Source organism: Mandrillus leucophaeus, unplaced genomic scaffold (assembly GCF_000951045.1).
Source record: "Mandrillus leucophaeus isolate KB7577 unplaced genomic scaffold, Mleu.le_1.0 Scaffold552, whole genome shotgun sequence".
In the NCBI taxonomy this organism is placed as follows: Eukaryota; Metazoa; Chordata; class Mammalia; order Primates; family Cercopithecidae; genus Mandrillus; species Mandrillus leucophaeus.
The window spans coordinates 208,012-223,347 of NW_012105942.1; the positions used below are offsets into that span (position 1 = coordinate 208,012).

General features: G+C 36.6%; 1 protein-coding gene across 2 annotated transcripts in view; it reads left to right on the forward strand.

The window, feature by feature from the left end:
• L3MBTL3 (l(3)mbt-like 3 (Drosophila)) overlaps positions 1-15,336 on the forward strand; it is a 127,150-nt gene that overhangs the window by 69,880 nt on the left and 41,934 nt on the right. For both annotated transcript variants that reach the window (XM_011998009.1, XM_011998010.1), the window contains 3 exons: positions 492-602; positions 7,045-7,159; positions 8,568-8,670. In XM_011998009.1, the coding sequence (XP_011853399.1) occupies positions 492-602; positions 7,045-7,159; positions 8,568-8,670 (329 nt within the window). The remainder of the gene's footprint in view (positions 1-491; positions 603-7,044; positions 7,160-8,567; positions 8,671-15,336) is intronic.

Here is a 15,336-nt window from a genome sequence, read left to right on the forward strand (position 1 = left end):
CAAAAATGACAGCAAGTTCTAACCATTTAAAATTTTTCTGTCTTCTTTTATGACATCATTCTCTAAATAGCTCAGCTATTTCTTTTTTTAATTTTTATTTTTTGAGACAGTCTCCCTCTGTTGCCCAGGCTGGAATGCAGTGGCACAGTCTCGGCTCACTGTAACCTCTACCACCTGGGCTAAAGCAATTCTTGTGCCTCAGCTTCCCAAGTTGCTGGGATTACAGGTGCATGCCACCATGTCTGGCTACTTTTTGTATTTTTAGTAGAGACAGGGTTCAGCCATGTTGGCCAGGCTGGTCTCAAACTCCTGGCCTCAAGTGATCCACCCACCTCAGCCTTCCAAAGTGCTGGGATTGCAGGCATGAACCACTGCGCCCGGCCAGCTTTTTCTTCTTCTTCTTCTTCTTCTTCTTCTTCTTCTCCTTTGTAACATCAAGTTTACCTTCTCTTCCTCTTTATCTCACTGTGTAAAATTTTTTGTTACGGCAGAAACCTCCTCACGGATTCCAGAAAAAAATGAAGCTTGAGGTCGTAGACAAAAGGAACCCCATGTTTATTAGAGTAGCAACTGTGGCAGACACAGATGATCACCGAGTAAAAGTAAGTGTTCTGTATGGTGGATTGGCTTTGTCTTTTGTTATAGACGTTTTGGATAAAAACTTTGGTAGATACTTAAACTTGTGAAGTCCTGTAATTAGCAAAATCATAGGAATATGCAAAATAATTGGCTGTGCATCTTTGTAAATCAGCATTCTTCCAGGTTTGTCCTTTAATCTGTGTAAAACAATTTATTGTTAATTATGAATAACTCAATATTTTGAGTATGTACTGGGAGAAAGAAAGTAGATATACCACACATTAAAGTAGTAGTATATTCAGAAGAAAAGATATATCGTTCTCTGATAGTATGCCCTTTTTTAAAAAAAATTAAAGATTAATGTTTTTGTGGGGTAGATTAGTAGTAGTCTTTTCAGAGGAACATCCTGTCTCTTAATATAGGCCAAGTAAAGGTAAATAATTTCATGAATAAAATCAGATTTTAATTAGAGTAATAAAAGTCAGATGCCTCTTAGAAAATAAGCAAATGTTTAGGGAGATGGGATCAGCTTGTTATGTCCAGCCATGATAAAGTGAAGTGGACTTCAGGAAAGGAGCCGGAAGAACTCATCTCTGTTTCTGACTTAAGCATTAACTTCACCCTCAAACCGGAACAATGCCTGTTCTACTTACTTCATACAATTGTTTGGAATTCCTATTAGGAATAATAATAGTTACAACAGCAAGACTTTAAATGTACATGATGTTTTACAGGGTAACTCTGTTCTCATGTTATTCAACATTTGTGGGAAGTGTACATTGTTACTACTTTTATTGATGAGGCAGAGGCTCAGAAAGGTTAAATGAGTTGTTAATTCCTGGCAGTGGCAGAATGACATCTCAGTTCTAAGCTCTAGGAGTCTAAGTTTATGCTCTTTTTAAAAAAATTACATTCTCAACTGTCTCTAATAAGATAGTATATAAGAAAATAAATTATAAAATAACATGAAAAACTACACAAATGTGGTGTTTCTATAGAATAGAAATTTTAACATTTAATTCACTGTTAAGGTTATAGAATCATGTAGCATTTTAGAAAATTTTATAAATGCAAGACCTGTGCTTACCATTTTTTCAATTACATTTTCTTACTATATTTGGTAGTAAAGTAAGTCATAAAGCAATCAGTATTTTAGAACTAGAAGTATTTTTTAAAATAAAATCTAGACTAGTAATCAAATACATTTACAATTAAGCACAATACTACTTTTATAAATCAGATTGCTCAGAATTGAAAAAATATATATTGGTTTGAGTGCATGAAAATTTAATTATCACATATGGCTGGTGGGAATATAAAATGTCTCAGCCTTTCCAAAGAGCAGTTTGGCAATAGGTTAACAAAATCGTAGAATGTTCTTTATCCTTCCATTTAAGAATGTTAAGGGAATAGCCAAAAGGAATATGCAAAAATGAAAACTCCCAGGAAAATATATCAGTGCTGTTTATAGTACTTAACATTGGAAGCAACCGCAGTAGCTGATGGGTAAAATGTATTACTCTATATCTACATGATGGTAAAATTAAATACTTTCAAAGACTATTTAATATCAACAATTGAAAAATTCAGGTTTACATTATGTTTTGGTATCTGCTATTGTTTATTTTTACAAGAATACATATATAAGCAATTCTGGAAAGAATCCTACCAAAGTAATGACAGTTCTTCTTTCAGGGTGCTGAAACTATAAATGATTAGGTTTTTTAATCGTTTAGTTTCCAGAATGTATATTACTTTTATAATTAAAAACGTAGATCAACTCTCTTACACATGAGAAATTTTTGGCCCAGAGAGGTCAAGTATGCTAAAGTGGGTAGTTCAGTTAGTTAACAGGAAAAGTGTAGACTAGATTCCACCTCTTACTTCTAGCTGGATTCTCTAATACAACATCCTGGTCAGTCCTTAACACCCCAGAAATAGCTGGCTGTGGGGGCTACAGTTGACAATTATCTTTTGGTGATTACTGGAATTAATTTCGTAGCTGAAGATGAACCATGGAACAAACATCTTTGTATTTACGAGGTCTTTAAAAGGCCTGTATACAGGGGTCAGTGACTAAGTTTCAGAATTCATCAGAAGCTTCTGAGAATATAAAAAGCTTGCAAGAGTAGGAGTTTATTTAATAACTGGGAGATTAAACAGCAGGAAAGCTCATCTTTTTCAAGAAGGAAGAAGACGAAAATGTAGACCAAGTTATTAGTGTAGCTTAATATTTTAAGTTTTTCAGTGATAAAATCAACTCTTGAGTAAAATCATCTTTTAAGATTACATATTTCACACCTTGAGCTATTATAGTAAAACATTTAAAATTGTTCTATATTTGATCAGATGCCATTGAGGAAAAATGGCCCAGAATGGTTTTGCTCTCATTTATGTTTTTAGTAACAGAAGATTATTCCTGCCTCATTCCTTCCCACTCCCCAACCTGGCTCCCCGGAAGCAAAAACAGTCGGCTCTTTTAGCTCTTGCTTAGGACCTTTTTATCTGTCATTTTCTAAAATATTACCTATATTCTACTCTTTCTCAGCTCATCAACTTTACATATGGTTTATTTTCTTCATGTTGTGGTAATTCGAGATTTAGATCTTGCTATTCTTCCCTTCCCCTTACCTTTTCAGCAGTTATTTTACATAGTTTGGTTCTCATTCACTGTTGAGCAAAGTAATCTTTTCCTTGTGACTGTTTTTCTGGGAGTCAGTAATTTGTTCATAATTTAGTTTTGTTGTCTTCTTAAATTTTTACAAGTGTGACAGTGGATCTCACATGCCTTTGAGTCAAAAGCTCAGTGTATTTTCAATACTCTATCTTTTTATTATTATTATTATACTTTAAGTTCTAGGGTACATGTGTACAGTGTGCAGGTTTGATACATAGGTATACATGTGCCATGCTGGTTTGCGGCACCCAATAACTCGTCATTTACATTAGGTATTTCTCCTAATGCTCTCCCTCCCCCTGCCCCCCCCACCCCACGACAGACCCCAATGTGTGATGTTCCCCGCCCTGTGTCTAAGTGTTCTCATTGTTCAGTTCCCACCTATGAGTGAGAACATGCAGTTTTGGTTTTCTGTTCTTGAGATAGTTTGCTGAGAATTATGGTTTCCAGCTTCACCCATGCCCCTGCAAAGGACATGAACTCATCCTTTTTTATGGATGCATAATATTCCATGGTATATATGTGCCACATTTTCTTAATCCAGTCTATCATTGACGGACATTTGGGTTGGTTCCAAGTTTCAGCTATTGTGAATAGTGCCACAATAAACATACATGTGCATGTGTCTTTATAGTAGCATGATTCATAATCCTTTGGGTGTATATCCAGTAATGGGATCGCTGGGTCAAATAGTATTTCTAGTTCTAGATCCTTGAGGAATTGCCACACTGTCTTCCACAATGGTTGAACCAGTTTACATTCCCACCAACAGTGTAAAAGCGTTCCTATTTCTCCACATCCTCTCCAGCATCTGTTGTTTGCTGACTTTTTACTGATCACCATTCTAGCTGGTGTGAGATGGTATCTCATTGTGGTTTTGATTTGCATTTCTCTGATGACCAGTGATGATGAGCATTTTTCACAGCAAAAGAAACTACCATCAGAGTGAACAGGTAACCTACAGAATGGGAGAAAATTTTTACATCAATACTCTTTTTTTTTTTCACGAATTCCTTCTCATAGTCAGCAGCCACCTATTCCACTCTGGGTGGAAATACTCTAAGCCTGGTACAAAACTTTCATCCTGACACTTCTCTTTACTGACAGACTAGGTTGTGTTTCATTTTCCTGGATCACATACTTTGTTTTTCTTGGGTTATCCTCTTATCTTGCTGACACACATCTTTTTATATCTTCTGTGGGATTTTGATTCTAGGATTAGTTTATTTCTAAGCTTAAGAAAGTAGATTCATTGCGAAGAACATTATTTTAAGCACATATATATACTTTTACTGACTATGTTCTATTTCGTTATATGAATATACCATAATTTATTAACCAGTCTCCTGATGGTGGGCACTGTGGTAACTTCTAGTTGTTTTCTAATACAAACCATGAGTTACTGAGATTATCAAGTCAAAATTAATGTCGTTTAAGTGCTCAGCTGTTATTGCCCAGTAGCTTTCCAGAAATATCTCAGCAGTTAACGCTCCTGTCAGTGGTCTAGGAGAACACCCATTTATTCTCATTCTTAATCAGCTGTAGGAATGACCAAAATGTGAACATTTTTGACAGGCCAATAGGAGAAGAATTGCATCTTGTGATTTTAATTTGTAGTTTTTTAATTATAAGTGAAAGTGATTGTCTTTCTTCTTCTTTTTTTTTTTGAGACAAGGTCTCACTCTGTCACCTAGGCTGGAGTGCAGTGGTATGGCCTTGGCTCACTGTAGCCTCAACCTGCCAGGCTCAGGTGATCTTCCCACCTCAGCTTACTGAGTAGCTGGGACTACACTTAGCTTTTTCTTTTCTTTTTTTTTTTTTTTTGGAGAGATGGGGTTTGCCAAATTGCCCAGGCTGATCTCGATCTCCTGGGATCAAGTGATCCTCCCTCCTTGGCCTCCCAAAGTGCTGGGATTATAGGCATGAACCACTGAGCCTGGCCTCAAATTTATTGTCTTTTCATGTCTTTACTAAGCATTTATATTTATGTTTCAGATAATGAGCTATTTGTATCCATTTTTCATCTTTCCATTGGGTTTTTCATCTTTTTGTGCTGTTACATCATATTTTTATAAATTGAGGAGCAGAGTTCTTGACACAGGTGTTGCAAATGCATTTTGGGGAGTTTCTTGTGGGTCTTTCATTTTAGTTTATAATACTTGCCATTCTGAAGCTTTAAATTTTCATGTAATCAAATTGGTCAGTCTTTTACTGCTTTTGAGTTTGTTGTTTTGCTTGCAAAGGCTGACCCACTCTGTGATTACAAATAAGTTCATTCACACATTCTTCTCAAATGTTTATTGTTCAGTTTTTAGTGTTTTGACTTTTTTTAATCCATCTGGCATCTGTTGTCTTGTAAGGAATGAGAGGTTCATAGACTTTAAAAAAGAAATCTAACTGGCAGACTTGTTTTGTTAATACTCTGTGATCAGTGGATATAACTAGCAAACTTGATTTAAAAATAAAATATCTAAAGCATTTCAGTATATCCCTTCTTCCTAAAAGGTAAAAAATGTGTAATAACCTAAAAGAAACATAATCGATTCCTAGTGACCATCACTAGAAGACTAACTGCCCTTTCACCCAATATAAAGCAGTGACTGCTTTATAATAAGACATATCTTTTCACACTCACTGAGATACGGAAGGAACCTAAGTATCCACCAGTGGAAGGAATGGATAAAGAGATGTGGTATATATACACAATGGATATTATTCAGCCATAAAAAAGAATGAAATACTGTCATTTGCAGTAACATGGGTGAACCTGGAGAACATTATGTTAAATGAAATAAGCCAGGCACAGAAAGACAAATATTGCATGTTCTCACTCATGTGTGGGAGCTAAAAATAATTGAACTCATGAGGACAAGAGAGTACAATAAGGGTTGCCAGAGGCTGAAAAGCATAGCAGGGAGCAGGACATAACGTGGGGGTGGTTAACGGGCACAAAAATACAGTTAGATAGAATGAGTAAGATCTAGTATCTGGTAGCATATTAGGGTGACTACAGTTATCAATAATTTATATATTTTTAAGTAACTAGTGGAACTGGAATATTCATAAAACAAAGAAATGACAAAAGCTTGAGGTGATGGATACCCCAGTTACCCTGATTTGATCATTATACATTATATGCCTATATCAAAATGTCACATGTACTTCATAAATATATACCCATAATAATTTAAAATAAAACAATAATAGAACACATATTTGAGAAAAACTGTAATTATTCGCAAGGAAAAAAAATGATGTCTAAAAACACACTGGGTGGAGGGATATTTTGTAAATTGAATGTCTGTTTAGCAGGCATTGAATTTTTTTTTTTTAAGTCTTTTTCAACACAAATCCAGAAGGCTTGACATTTACTTGAAACGTCCTCCTTTCCTCTCCTTCCTCTCCACTTTCCCCTCTCATCTTCCCTCCTTCCCTTACCCGAATTTTTAACTCCTTCTGCATTTTTATTGGATGCTTGATGTTGATCATATGAAGATGTTGTAACAGTTCTGTTCTCACGTTGCTCATGGTGTTGAGAAATACACATAATATGTCTGTAGAACTATTGGCAGAGCATTTATGACTGGTTATATAATACATTGAAGGTGATTCAAAGATGTCTTTTTTTTCACATTATGAGTGAAGTATTTTGAATAATTGAACTGATTTATTGGGTTTTAAATCCTACTATATATGTTAAAATGAAAATGGTTATGCTGTGGGCAGAACTTTGATTACAGGAATTTTTGTGACTTAATCTGTACTGTTAATGTCCTTGTGTCATCCAGGTTCACTTTGATGGCTGGAATAATTGCTATGATTACTGGATAGATGCGGATTCTCCTGATATTCACCCTGTAGGCTGGTGTTCAAAAACAGGACATCCCCTTCAGCCTCCTTTGAGTAAGAGACACAAATAGCTTGTATAAATGTTTCCATTTCCATAAGTAACATTCTTAAGATTTCATCCTTAGCCCTTCTCTTTCTCTTCCTCTCTCTACTGATCTTTCTTCTCTATGTAATCCTTTCCTTCTACTACATTTTAATTACCATAGTCACAGAAATATAAATAAAAAAAAAATGCCTGAAAAAGTAAAGTGTGTATAGACATTCTGTTTTATTTAGAAGTAAATATCACCTCTTAAAATTCATGTTAAATTTTCGGAAGACAATTTGTGAGACTTTCAAAATTTATTGTTTCAATACTAGCATTCTGATAGTAATTTTATATGATAGCTTTGGTAAATGTTAACATTGGGAGAAACTGGGCAAAGTGCCAAAGAGATCTCTTTCTGTATTATTATTTACAACTGCTTGTGAATCTATAATTATCTTAATACAAATGTCAGTTAAATTCAAATTTTAGAAAAGATACATGGAGAACTTAACATACCACGACCTTAATTTTGGAGGAAAATGTATACATTATAGAAAAAAATATGTAGGAAATACAATAAATTATTATCAAGTTTTTTAAAAATTTAGTGTATTTCCCGTATCCAGTGACGTCACTTCTGGATGCTACATACAACCTGCATAAGGGCACATGTACGTGGCATTCAGTGTAGCATGTTCAGAATAACAAAGCTTGGGGAAAAATATTAGTTAAATAAATTGTGGTGCACTGTGCTGTAGAAACTATGCAGCAGTCACAAAGAATGTTAGTATTGCAACAGAAAAATTTGTAAGACAAGAAGTTAAAAACCAAAGAAGGATATTGGGCCTTTATGTGGCAAAATAAAACATCTATGTTATGCCTTTTATGTGGCAAAGTCAAACAAAACCGAATGTGTCTGAATGCTTAGAACAATTTCCAGGAGAGCCCACACTAACCTCAGTGGTCAGAATGAGGGAGGGTCTCTGCAATGTAGAAGGAAGAGCATGGAGGGATCTGGAACTGTCATTCTGGATTCTTCTGTAGCACTTGAAGTGTTCACGGTATGTGAGTAGTCATGCTTTAATTGTGTTATTTACTTAATAAAAGGTGTTTGACTCTTGTTAATTCATATTTAGATATCTTTGGACTTTATGGTGTTTTGAAAGATTGTTAGATCAGAGTTTACCATTTCGTTGTTGAAGAAAGATAACTAGTGTGAACAGTCATAAGGAAAAACCTTTAAACGTAGTGTCTTTTAAAATATTTTTCATTTTTATAGGATCTGCTTTTTCTGTTTATATATGTTGTATGTTGATTCAAAAATTGGATTTTTAGGGAGTCTTTTTCTTCCTTATTCTGATCCCAGACATTTGACTCTTAACAGATTTTTGCTTAATATTTTGCCCCTTCTTTCTTTTCTTTGCTCTTTCATAGGCCCCCTAGAATTAATGGAAGCTTCAGAACACGGTGGATGCTCAACCCCGGGATGTAAAGGGATTGGCCATTTTAAGAGAGCAAGACATCTGGGCCCTCACAGGTATGTGGTAGCTGTCACTGACGTCGTCAAATATAGGGTACCTGTTCCATATACATGTATATATAATAAATTTCATGTATACTAAATTGATGTGAACTAATTTTAAAATCAGATCCATAAGAAATGTGGTTACCATGGTGATCATGTAAAAATGAAGGGAATATCTATAGTAAAATCTTCCTGGGAGACAATGCATTCACGGTTTAAAATGGATTTACTCTAGCCTTTTGACTTTTCTTGGCAACCTGACTAGTTTTACAGATACTGAATTTCTGCAATAGTTATTTTGCATTGATCATTAATAATGAGAAGAACTGAGACTCTGTTGATATCATTTGGTAGAATATTATCTGATTCGGTGACTCAATAATTTGAATAATGAGAGCTGAGATTATTGTAGATTAGCAGCAAAGATCACAAAAGGCACAATATAAATAGTCAAACATGAGAGTGCATTGGTCCGAAACACATTTTTTAAATATTTTTATCTTATCCCTAAGTAACTTTAAAAAGAAACCAAATTTATACATTTGAAATGTGATGTATTTGGTGATTTGGGGATCTTTGTAGAGAGTTAAAAATATTACTGAAGTACAGCTACTTTGGAGGCTGAGGTGGAAGGATCACTTGAGTCCAGGAGTTCGAGGTCAGCCTGGACAACATAGCAAGATCCTGTCTCTTAAAAAAAAAAATTACTGAAATACTAAGAAATTCCTGTCATTCAACTGGCATTTTTAAGGAATAAACGTATCACCTATTTAGGTATATTTTAAAATAATAATTTGTCGGTAAAATGTTCTGACTACTTAGTAATTGGATTGCCCAGTAAGAAAAATGATTCCTTGTTTATCTAGTTTGTACAGGTTGTGAATCTAGGTCTTTAAAAATTTTGAAGATTACTGTACCTGTTCCTCCAAACGTTAATAGGAATTGCAAAATTGGTGTGATTATTTTCATCTGGATATAGTTTTCCCTTTTTTTCATCTCTGCGACCTTGAATGCTTCTTAGCTTCCTTTTTCAACATTCTCCTTTCTGTTTTATGAGGTTCAGTATGTTCCAGAGTGAGAAGTCTGAGCATAGACAGGATGATGATTCCATTTGCAAATCCTTTTTGTTGCTTGTCTGACTGCAAACCAAAAGTTATATGATACATCTTAGAAGTTATTAAATATTGCCTAGTGAAGGCAGCTGGATTTTCAGCTATTATGTAAATCTAGATGCCCGAAATAATTCATGAACATACTAAATTTCCAATATTATTTTAGTTGTTTTGTGTTGCTATAACAGAATACCGTAGACTGGGTAATTTGTAAAGAAAAGAAATTTATTTCTCACTTTCTGGAGGCTGGGAAGTCCGAGATCCAGGGGCCAGCATATGGCGACGGGCTTTCTTACTGCAGAAGGTAGAGAGCAAGAGATCATGTGTGAGAGAGCCAGAGAGGGCCAAACCTGCTTTTATAACAACCGCTCCAATGATAACGAACCCACTTCTGCGATAATGTCATTTATTCATCCAGGAGGGCAGAGCCTGATCACCTCAGTATTGTCACAGTGGCAGTCAGATTTCAACATGAGTTTTGGAGGAGGTGTTCAAACTGCAGCAATATGTTTAGAAACTCATTCAGTAAATATTTTCGAGCAGCATTTTTTTCAACAAGAACTAAGATTTATTGAGCATTTATTTATTCTGTGCCGGATATTGCTTTAATTGCTTTACATATCTTGGATACTCTTCATAACAGCCCTATGATGTAAGAACTGGTTTTCCCCCCACGTTTTGGTGAGGCCACCGCAGGTACTGGGGAGATTAGTAACTGGCCTTACTTCACAACTGCGGAGAAGGGAACCCAGTGTTACTCAGGGGTCTGTGCTCTGGACCACTCCTCTCTAATGGCCTCTCAAGACCCTACTCCATAAATTAGTCACAGACCCAACCTTCAAAGAATTCACAGGCTGATGGAGCTATAAAAGCTGTACACAATTTAATTAAAACCTAACATAAAAAATAATATCAGAACTTTGGCACACCTCCCTTTCTGCTGTACAAAGTGTTGGTTGGAGCAAAGAGAATTTGCTCAAGGTGTGTAGAAAGAAAACAAAGAAAATTTCTAAATGAGTCAATACTAACAATATGTTGTTGAGGTGCAATTTGAAGATTAAACAAAACTTTTTTTGGTCTTCTGGAAGGAAGACACACCTTACGGCCGTGTCCGTGGTCTCCTTAGGGCTGCTTTACGTTTGAGTGGAGAGGTTTGTCTTTCACAGCAAGGTCCATGGTGACGGTTGTGTCCCCTCCTTGATGGCCCAGCCATTCATCAGGACTGCCTTTCCCCAAGTGTGCAGGTGGACCTCTGAGGGTTCCTCAGCTGGGCCACACCCATTTCACCCAGTTTCAGTCGTTATATTTAGAGCATTTCTTCACAGATGCAGTGTTGTGCTTGTTAAGAGAATTAGTGGAAGACTTGATAGAGAAACGTGGTAGGGAACCCTTTCCAGTGGAATTGGAATAATAATAGAGAGTGACTCATTTTCTTGGAAGGAGAGGCAGAAGTACACCTGATGGCTTAAAAGAAAGCATTGATAAAGAACCCGTATTCATTTTCTTGTCACATATAGAGAGCATAACTAGCAGATTTTGTGCCTTGGGCAGAGTTGTTGGTTGACTCAAGCCCTCTGGACCAAGGGATGCAATTCACAGAACTCTTGGAGGTCCCAGTTTCTGCCCAAGTGCTAACATCCCTTCTCAGTCTTTGAATTGGGTTTTCTTAGACTCCCTGACTATGCTGTCCTATTTACAACACTCAAAGCTCATTTTCTGGCAGGATATTAATCCTTAATTGGCACAGCCTGTTTTCCATTTCATTAGTAGACTTGTGGAGGAGCTTGCTGCATTATGGATATTCTTTGAAAGGTTCATTTCACTGGCTCTTATTTTTGTTCTTACTAAGAATGCTGTGTTTAGGAAAACATAATGAGAAAATTCTCTTTGGATTAATTTGCTGAGAAGCTGCATATATCAAAACATGCACTCTTTGCGTAGATAACAAAGAAAGTTGCTCTTTTAGCAAAAATAACCAATTTAACGAACACACAAGCAAGAGACACTGTTTTGACTAGCATTTGTTGTTACCTTCTCTGAAGATTACAGTGTTTGAATTTGATCTAAGAAGTGTTAAAACAAAACATGTGTCTAAACAATGAAGCTTGATAATTTAACGTTTTTTAAAATGGTGAAATATAAATGATCAGTGAAAGGGTTGGGTGTGGGTGTGGTTTTCTCATCTTTAGGGATATTCAGGAGCCAAATTGCTTAATTCCAACTCTCTAGCAAGGGAACGTTAATACTGGTTGTGTCACAGTGTTTCCCTTTGTCACTTCATTTATTTGGCCTACCAAGAGAGAGGGTAAGGAATGGGAAGATGTTAAAGGAAATAAAGTTATATAAAAGTAGACATCCGGCTGGGCGCAGTGGCTCACGCCTGTGATCCCAGCACTTTGGGAGGCCGAGGCAGGTGGATCACCTGAGGTCAGGAGTTCGAGATCAGCCTGACCAACATGGAGAAACCTCATCTCTACTGAAAGTACAAAATTAGCCGGACATGGTGGCGGGCGCCTGTAATCCCAGCTACTCGGGAGGCTGAGGCAGGAGAATCGCTTGAACCCAGGAAGCGGAGGTTGTGGGGAGCCGAGATCGCGCCACGGCACTCTAGCCTGGGCAACAAGAGCGAAACTCCATCTCAAAAAAAAAAAAGTAGACATTCTACATATCGAGTGCCTTCAGAACTGAATCTTTTCTATGTAAGTTTTAGTCTTGGAGAAATGAAACAAGAAAAGAGGAAACAATGTTTTCAGCAATATATAAAGGATATTAATGAAGTCCATGGAATGTTTTAAACAGTAGTAACTCTTGGTATGCCCCTGCAAGCTGTAAACATCGTATTAATTCAGCATGCATCTATTCACGAACAGACCTTTGTGTCACCTGCTGGGTTAGGTGAGGGGCTGTATAGGGGAGAGGGTCCCTCCTTCTAAAGAGGCCAGTCTGGTGTAAACAGATTCTCCTAGAGGCAAGAGTGGAGTGGCACTCAGAGAGAAGCATCAGCTTTTTATGAGGGAAGCAGAGCATTCATAACGAGGTGTGTTACGGAGTTTTTATTGCTGTTTACTTTTTGCTGATGTTCTTTTTACACAATAAGGGTTAAATGTCACTCTTCTTTTTAAATAATAATAATCGGTGGGATTTATTGATGACTTCCTATGTTCCAGTTACTGCTTCAGGGACTTAACATGTGTGATCTTATTTGGTCCTCACAGGAACTCTGTGAACGTTCGGCACTTTTCTAGTTCTTGTTTTACAGATGAGGAGGCAGAGAATTGAAATGCTTAAGTAAGTGCCTGAGATTGTACATTGGTGAAACCAGGATTCAGCTCAGGCATGTAAGGCACTTAAGTCCCTGCTCTTAACTGCTGGGCATTCATGCAGTGCATAGTGTCCTGATAGAGCCCGCCTTGTGGGTTTTTTTTTTTCTTTTTTTAAATGTTTTTTGTCAGGACAGAGTGTGAAAATGATTCTCCTTAGAGGAGCCAGTGGGGCAAGTATTTGCATATTTAGCTGATATGTGAAATAATGTGCTAATAGTGTAGGATGCACCTCAATAAAGTACTTACAGTAGAGAGCAGTATCATCCTATGGGACTCTATCCTTCTGCTTGCTGGGGAGTTGCATAATAGTAAAGAGCTGTATATATACATGTGCACGTGTCTAACCATGACAGAATATATACACGTTATGTGGTAAGCCACACCTTATTAAAGTTTTGTCACTAGAAACTTAGTATGTGAGAAATTAGAAGTCTATAAGCCTAGTGAGAACCAACTTTTTCCATAGATGTTTAATTAGCACTGGTGAGTTTCTTAAAGTTCATATGCAGTTTTAGAAGTTAACAACTTTGTATCTGTACATAACAGAACAAATATGGAAGAGAAAAAGCAATATTTCTAACATGATGCAGATCACATATGTCACTTGTGTTCTTTGAAATGACACAGGAGTCGTCCCAACTCCTCAAAAACATGATTACGTGTGAATTTTACTCTAATTCTTATACAAAGAGCTTGTTAATGGGAGTAGATAAAATAGTGAAATACTTGATCCATGTTCTATAGGTTGGCTTTTGTGGTTAAAGCCATCAGATAAGATTATTTTACAAAACTCTGTGACCTTGAGCCGATACTTAACTTCTTTGTGCCAGTGTCCTCATTTATAAAATAATTGGTGACAGTAGTATCTGCTTAAAAAGAATAGTGTGATAAGTAAAGAAGTTAATTTTGGAACAGTGCCTGACACATAGTAAGCACACAATCCATGTTAGCTCTATGAGTACAGACAGCAGGCAGTAGCATCTTGCTAGAAGATGGTACTCTCAGATCAAGTTCATTGTCATGGGTTAGGAATAAGGAAATTCTTCAATGTGCAAGGGTACTATTCACCCATATAATACAGTGGTTAAGAGACAGCCACAATTCCTGATGTAATTCCATCAGGAACCGATTGAATGACACTGAACAACATTCCTTTTTAAGCACCAAAGGAACTACTTCTTAGGATTGTGAGAATTAAATAGGTAATGTAAACATTTGGTCTGGGTAATGCACTTAACCCGAGGTCAGTTTTGTTATTATCATCCTCATTTTACAGATGAAACAGAATCTCGGAGCCTGTGCTTGCTCATTATTGAGTGGAGGATGAAGCAGCAGAGCAGGATCAGAATGAGGCTCCCTGATGCCCCCCTCCATGCATGTCCGGTCACCTGAGCTCCTTTTGCATTTTGTGACTTTTCATTTCGTCATCACCTCCCACTTCAGGAGCCAGCCGCTTTCCTCTCTACCCCAGAGTAGGTGTGAAAATGGGAGGTTTCTTGACCCTTTTGACTCTTCTCAGGGTTCAAAGAAAGGGGGTTAACATAAAATCGATAGCTGATAGGCTACCCTTAGTAGATCATTAGTAAATCACTGCTGTGAGGGCTGTGAATGTTTTTCCCTGCTTTAGGTTGAGGTTTTGAAATTGAAATTACTCTCTGGTCCTAGCAATCTATTTTTTTAAAAAAAGGAAAAAAAAAAGATATTTAAATGGTAAGTCTCATTCTGGCCAGCAGTCTTACCTCTCTCTTGAGCTTTCCAAGTTTACATATGGTGATTTCGAGAGATATTCTTTCATTTATTCAACAAATAGGTGAAGATGCTGCCCTCCTAGGGCTTAGAATATAAATTGTCTACACTGTAACTGTAATTAGTGCTAAACTGGGGACCCAGACCATCTAAGAATCCTGCGAGTCTTCCCCATCTTTGGAGGTGGATGAGGTAAAGAAGAGAACCTGTCACTTTCTTCATATCCAGTTAAATTTCAATTTTAATATATATACAGTTATTTAATAATTATAAGGCCAGGTATTTAACAATGAATGAAATGCTGGTCATGGTATTCCAGGAATAGCTGCATACGGTTTATTTAAAGAAACTAAGAAGTTGTCTTTGAATTGTTATTTTTTTTTTACTGTCACAAAGCTTAAGTAGATAAATTTGCAACAAATACACACAATATAAGGAACAAATAATAGAGTGGAGTCAAAGATGGTGAAGACCTGGGGTTGGGTTAATAAATTTAT